The sequence below is a fragment of the Eimeria tenella genome, genomic scaffold (genome assembly GCF_000499545.2).
Source record: "Eimeria tenella Houghton genomic scaffold, Eth_scaff234, whole genome shotgun sequence".
In the NCBI taxonomy this organism is placed as follows: domain Eukaryota; phylum Apicomplexa; class Conoidasida; order Eucoccidiorida; family Eimeriidae; genus Eimeria; species Eimeria tenella.
Window position 1 is genome coordinate 2,980 of NW_013542200.1, and position 7,146 is coordinate 10,125.

At 36.8% G+C, this 7,146-nt stretch overlaps 1 protein-coding gene across 1 annotated transcript in view; it reads right to left on the minus strand.

The window, feature by feature from the left end:
* Positions 1-6,932, minus strand: part of ETH_00005565 (uncharacterized protein) — a gene marked incomplete at both ends in the record, with an annotated part of 7,169 nt that extends 237 nt beyond the window's left edge. Inside the window, 10 exons of the mRNA XM_013374882.1 lie at positions 1,001-1,056; positions 1,593-1,667; positions 2,426-2,512; positions 2,713-2,809; positions 3,077-3,163; positions 3,384-3,445; positions 4,336-4,477; positions 5,501-5,572; positions 6,294-6,355; positions 6,825-6,932. Coding sequence (XP_013230336.1) covers positions 1,001-1,056; positions 1,593-1,667; positions 2,426-2,512; positions 2,713-2,809; positions 3,077-3,163; positions 3,384-3,445; positions 4,336-4,477; positions 5,501-5,572; positions 6,294-6,355; positions 6,825-6,932 — 848 coding nt within the window. The remainder of the gene's footprint in view (positions 1-1,000; positions 1,057-1,592; positions 1,668-2,425; positions 2,513-2,712; positions 2,810-3,076; positions 3,164-3,383; positions 3,446-4,335; positions 4,478-5,500; positions 5,573-6,293; positions 6,356-6,824) is intronic.
* Between the last annotated feature and the right edge of the window lie 214 nt (positions 6,933-7,146).

Here is a 7,146-nt window from a genome sequence, read left to right on the forward strand (position 1 = left end):
CATGCATGCATGCATGCATGCATGCATGCATGCATGCATGCATGCATGCATGCATGCATGCATGCAGGGCGTATGCATTCATAGAACAGCCCCAAACGCCGCACGCATGCGCCTAGCCACCAAGAAAGCCCCAAAGCCCACGCGCATGCAAACCCTAAAAGCCCCAAAGACTGCATGCATGAAACTCATGCAGTGCATGCAACGCATGCATGCATGCATGCATGCATGCATGCATGCATGCATGCATGCATGCAGTGCATGCATGCATTACCTTTCGCGCGAATCGGGTGAAGTAACAGTGGCTTTTCTTGGGGGATCCTGAAGAAGAAAAAAACATTTAATTAATTTATCAAAAGCAAATAAATTGAAATCAATTTATTTATTCTGCACAAAAAGAAATTAAATGCATTAAATGTGTTGTTCATAAAACTGCACTTGTTTTAGGTTGGGGTGTACGTACACCAGACGCAACAAATAAAGTTTATTTTAGATTTATTTAAAAGTAAGTTTATTTGGAATATAATTCGCAATATAAATATAATATAAATATAAAGATAAATATGAATATAATATATATATAAGTATAAATATAAATATGAACATAAATATGAATATAAATGTAACTCGAATATAGATTTAAGTACAATATAAATGAAAATATAAATATGATTTAAATAGAGATTTAAATGTAATTTAAATACAAACACAATTATAATTTAAATTTAAAAAAAATAATTTAATAAAAATATAAATACAATTTAAATACAAATGCAACTGTGAGTACACTTATAAACAAAAACTTAAGTAAAATACAAGCGCAAAAATAAAGACAAACATAAACATAAATATAAATACAATTACAGGAACAAAAGTAATAATAGTATTTAAAATAAAAACAAAACTTATTGAATAAAATAAAAGTTAATTTTAAAAAGATTTATTTTTAGTTTTAGAATTTAATTTTACTTTTCCTTCTGTGCTCGTGAAGACGTAAGTAAACCCTTCTGTCGAAAAAGAGTACTTCGAAACCTCCAGAGTCAACTCCGCGTGCGCGTGCTGCACACAAACCCTAAACCCTAAACCCTAAACCCTAGACCCTAAACCCTAAACCCTAAACCCTAGGCCTGGGGCCCTAGAGAGGCGAAGCAGTGAAAGCTAGAGAGCTGCTTCCATCCTTCTTCAGAAGCAGCCAAAAACCCTAAATAAGGGTTATCCCCTTCGTCCCTAAACCTTAAACTCTAAACCCTAAACCCTAAACCCTAGCTTTGTCCCCAGGGCAAGACTCACAAACTTGCTTTTGTAAACCGCCAGAAGTCCTTTTCTGCACAAGACGAACCTGGCGCATGCAGCACAAAACCCCAAACCAACTCTTAACCCTAAACCCTATTCTCCCAAACCCTAAACCCCAAACCCTAAACCCTAAATTCGAAACCCCAAACCCTAAACCCCAAACCCTAAACCATACACCCAAAGCCCTCAAACCCTAAACCCTAACTCTAAACCCTACACCCTATAACCTATACCCTAGAACCCAAACCCCAAACCCCAAACCCTAAACCCTAAACCCTAAACCCTAAACCCTAGAGGCGCACGGGATGGAAAGTCTCTCCACCGGCTTTCCGACGATGGCTTCTGGAAAGCCGTCTCTTTGGCAGGCAGCAGCATATCTGCGAGAAGCAGAAGCAGCAGTTTATTTATTTATTTATTTGTTTATTTATATTAATTTTGAATTTAATTAAAAACAATAATTCATGAAAAATAAAATAAAGCAATTGAAGCCAAACAAGAGACGAAACGCCTTAAGAAACGAGGAAAACGCCACAGCAAGAAACGGCGCGGTGCTTCATTTTTATGAGAAACGCCAAACCCTTGTTTAGGGTTTAGGGTTTAGGGTTTATCTCCACCTGTCCAAGTCCTTTGCGAGGGGCAGGATGAAGTCAATGCGCTGTTCCTGTTTTGTGTTCCTCTGCAGCAACAGCCTCACGCAAACCCTAAACCCTAAACCCTAATTCCTAAACCCTAAACCCTCACAAGTTCTAAACCCTATACGCTAAACCCTTTGCGTTTTGCTTTGTTTCTTTAAAGGCACAATCCGCCGCAGAGTATTCGCAGTTGAACATTAAAAAAGAGTTATTAATTTGCATTTATTTGTTTATTTATTTATTTATTTGTTAATATTTAATCAGGAAGTTACTGCTCCACACACCCCAGCTGTCTATACACCCCAGCTGCCTATACACCCCACCTGCCTATACACCCCAAAGCGCTGCCACTCAATCTGCACTATTTGGCGCTGCATGCATCTTTAAATCGGCATTTTAATCCTTTTTATCATTAATAACAATTAATTAATTATTTATTTAATTAATTTAATCAATTTAATCAATTTAGTGAACTAATTAATCCACTTTTCCACCAAACTCACGTTCACATAAACCCTCAGTTTCCGCTGGGCTATAACTGGCTGCACTTCGCATTCACTCGCGTCGAAACAGAGAATCGGGTCCGATGCCTGCACGCCAAACCCTAAACCCTAAACCCTAAGCCCTAAACCCTAAACCCTAAACCCTGGGCTGGGAGCAGTGAGCCCGGGCCAGTAAACCCTCGGCAGCAAAGCTCTAGATAACAAATCCACATCTCGCACCCCAAACCCTAACCCGTTGGCCCTAAACCCTAAACCCTAAACCCTAAACCCTAAACCCTAGGCCTCACGTCGGGGGTTGGGAAAAGCATTATTTTTCTGTTTTCAATCAGCAGTGCGGACTTCCGGCCCGAGGCGTCTTCGAACATATTTATGGGGAAGACATATCTGCATCAAAATTAAATCATTTTAATTTAATTAATTCAATTTAATTTAATTTAATTCATTTTAACTTAATTCAATTTAATTCAATTCGATTTAGTTCATTTTAATTCAGTCCAATTCAATTCAATTCAGTTCAGTTCATTTTAATTCAACTTAATCCAATGTTTGGGTTTTGATTTACTCCTACATGAATAAATAAATAAATAAATAAATAAATATATTAATTAATTAGTTTATTTATTTATTTATTTATTTATTTTATTTTAATACTTGGTTAAGTTCGCATAGGCCTGCGAGCCGTTGCCCTGAATGGCTTCGCCTTTAAGGAAGTTGCCGAAGTGCAGCGCCACGTTCCACCTAAACCCAAACCCTAAACCCTAAACCCTAAACCCTAAACCGTAAACCCTAAACCCTAAACTCTAAACCCTAAAGCCGCAGGCTGCAAGTGTCAGTGGAAACGCTCTTTCCGAGCCACTCGTGGCGCAGCTCTTCAGCACCCATGGCCTAGGGTTCAGGGTTTACACCTTAGGGTTTAGGGTTTAGGTTTTAGGGTTTAGGGTTTAGGGTTTAGGGTTACCTGTCGAACTCAGCCAGACTTGCGCAGTCTAATGTTATTCTCTCTCTTTTGCCCGAAGGGCTCTGGGCAAAAGGAGACAGCAGTTTTTTATTTTTTTATTTTCTCTTACTAAATAAGAATAATAAAAAGCAAATAATGAAGAAATGATAAATAAATAAATTAATAAATAAATATAATTAAATAACAAAGAAAAACAGATAAATATACATAGGTGAGAAAGAAAGATGATGAACAATAAGGCAAAAAGAAGTAGAAATGAAGGAGCCAAAGAAAGAACAAAAAGGAAATAAAAATAAAATTAAAAAAGGAAATTAAAAAAAGAAAATAAAAAAGAAAATAAAAAAGGAAAATGAAGTAAAGAAAAAGAACAGAAGGAGGGAAACGCAAAAAAGCCAAAAAATGCAATAAAGAAAAAGAGAAAATTCCAAAAAAGTTAATTGAAAAAATTAAAGAATTATAAAAATAATAAAAGACAATTATATGAAGATGTAAAAGAACTTCAAAGAGAGAATAAAAGAACTTAAAAAAAAGAATAAAAAGAACTCCAAAAGGAGAATAAAGGACCTTCAAAAAGAGAATGAAAAAAACTTCAAAAAGAGAATAAAAGAACTTCAAAAAAAGAATAAAAGAACTTCAAAAAGAGAACAAAAAGAACTGCAAAAAAAGAATAAAAGAATTTCAAAAAGGGAATAAAAGAATTTCAAAAAGGAAATAAAAAAAACTTAAAAAGCCGAAAAAAAGCATTTCAAAAAAAGAAAAAAAGAATTTCAAAAGAGGAAAAAACAATTCCCAAAACTCCAAAAGCGTCCAAAAAGGTCCAAAAAGGGCCAAAATGGGTCAAAAAAAGCGGGGAAAAAGCTGGAAAGAAGAGAGTTGAAGAGGGGAGAAGGAGGAGTCGCCAGTTGCGCAAAAAAGGGAGAAAAAGGAGGAAAAAGAAGCGAAAAAGAGTTACGGAATGGAGAATTCGGATTTCGCGGCGCTCGCGGCTGGCGGTGGCGGTGCAGCGGCTGGCGAGCAGCGAAATGACCGGCTTCGCGCCCGGAGAGCCGTAGTCGCGGTAAAGCTCCAAACAACCTTTTGAGACAACTCCGACTCTAAAAAAGACGCAAAAACGAACAGCTGAGGCCCCGCAAACGCGCTATTCAACGCGCGCTCTCCCGTGAGATAAAAATGCACAAAAAAGCTCCAAAAAAGACCCCAAAATGGTAAAGTTGTCACAAAAACCACCTTTTCAGCTTTTTGCCCCTTGAAGCACGGGACACTGTAAAAAAGAGATTCAAAATTTAAAAAGAATTTTAAATTAATTTTAATTTTAAAAAAATTAAAATTTAAAAAGAATTTAAAAACGAATTAAAAAAAGAATTCAAAAGAATTTAAAAGAAGAATTAAAAAAAGACTTGAAACGAGTTTAAAAAGAATTAAAAAAAGACTTAAAAAGAGTTTAAAAAGAATTTAAAAAGGTTTAAAAGGAATTTAAATGAATTTTAGAAGAGTTAAAAAAAGAATTTGAAAAGAATCTTAAAAGAGTTAAAAAAGATTTTAAAAGGAATTAAAAAAAGATATGAAAAAGGAATTTAAAAACAGTTAACAAAAAAGAATTTAAAAAATTGAAAAGAAAATTACGAAAAATTGAAAGGAATCAAAAGAAATGATTTAAAGAATTAAAAAATAAAAGAACAGAAATAAAGAAAAACAAAAAAAAATAAAAAGAGATCAAAAAGGAATTTTAAAAAGACCAAAAACAGATTAAAAGAAATTAAAAAGTAGAGACGAAAGGGAAAAATAAAAGAAGGGAAAAGAAGTTGGAAAAAAAGAAAAAAGAAAAATGAAAATAATCAAAAACCAAAAGAGATTTAAAAGGATTAAAGAGATCTAAATAGACAAAAAGAAACCAAAAAGGTCTAAAGTGGAATTGAGAGTCTAAAGACAACAAAAAGAGTCTAAAAATGGCCAAAGGAAAGAAAGAAAAGCTGAAAAAAAAGGGAAAAAGAATTAATCTGTTTGAAAATGCACTTTTGCCTCTTCTAATTGTAATTTAAATGCAAAAAGTGCAAAAAAAGAATTAAAATTATCATTTTTGGGCCAAACATTTCGTATATTTCTCCCAATTGCCTCACTGGTTCGCCTTGGTGCCCCGCTGGTCAACTTTGCGGCGAAGAAATCCATTTTCTTCCAGTTTTTTGTACCAACTGCAAATAAAAGCAAAAACAATTAAATAAATTCAATTTAAAATGTTTATTTGCCAATTTAAACCCTTTATTTGACAATTTAAACCCTTTATTTCCCAATTTAAGAGCAAAATGCGGCTCCCCTCGCGAGCCGCTGCACCGGGTGTACAGACACCAGGAGCCAATGAGCTGGTCTTTGAACGCCTTTTATAATTTTTGAATTATTTATTAAATTAAAACTGTTTTATTTGTTGTTTTCAGCTCTAGAGACTCGCCCTTGGTATATTTCATCCGTCGGAAACGAAAAGACGTAAGTTTCTTCTTCGGGGGTGTTGGGCTGCACACACAGGTGTCGTCGATACACCGCAGAGCGGCAACAGAGAGCCACGCAAAACCGCCACAAAAACCGCAAATTTGTTCATTTTTCGCCGACATTATTCATTGAAAACGCATTCCCCGTGAATTAAATCAAATAAAACCCTAAAAACCGGAATTCCAGCCCCGGCCGGCGCCCTAGCACGCCCGCAGAGTTTCCCGGGCGTTTCAGCGCCAAACCAGCGCCGTTTCGCTCCGTTTGAAGACCTATAGGCTCCTAATTGCATTTACACTGCATTTAGTGGCATTTAAAATTAAAAAAAAGAAAAAGAAAAGGAAAAAAAGACGAAAAGAAGAGAGCGAGACGGGACTCGAACCCGCAACCTCCGCCTCCGGAGGGCGACGCGCTATCCATTGCGCCACTCACTCGAGATCTGTCCGTACACCCCAGCGGCTAGCCCCGACTTTCAAATTCAGATTTATTTCCAACTAGAAAATAAACTTTTCAGAAAAGAACTCCGCATGCAACTCCACTTTGAAAAAGGCCATTTCGAAGCACAGTTTCAAGCCCCCAAGCAGCAGCAAGCGGCAGCAGCAGCAGCAGCAGCAGCAGTTGGGATTTATTTATTGTTTTATTCATTTATTTTACGCGAAACTTCACATTAAGCAGACCATTATAAAGCGAAATGAATAAAAAATTAAATGCGCATTTTGGAAATGAATAAAAGCAGAAGGAGCAGCAGCAAATGCGGTGTACGTACAGCTGCGGCCCCACACAGCAGCAACAGCAGCAGCATCAGCAGCGAGTTGGGGTGTACATACAGCTCCAGAAAGGGCGGAAAAGCGCCGTTTGGCAGCAAAACGAAAGGGGAGCAGCAGCGCAGCAGCAGCAGCAGCAAAAGGGCGCGGAGGAGCAGCAAAAGGGGCCGTCAGCAGCAGCAAAAAGCAAAAAACTCACTTTGTGAGTTATCACAAACTCCCGATTCGCTGCGTCTGCATGCGTCACGCAGTCCCCGTTGTGCAGCCGCAAAATTGGCTGCGGGTCTCCGGCCTTTTCGAAGAGCATTAAGTACCCGTCTCGAATTACGAAAACTCTAATCGAAATAAATAAATAAAACAAAAGCATTTGACGCAATTAAAACGGAGAAAGGCATTTAGACGGAAAGAGGAGATTAAAAGATGCAAAAAGAGAAAAAAAGGAAAAAAAAGGAATAAAAATGAAACAAATTACACAAAAAATTAGAAAAAAGAATGCAAGATTTCAAATTATTGAATAAATA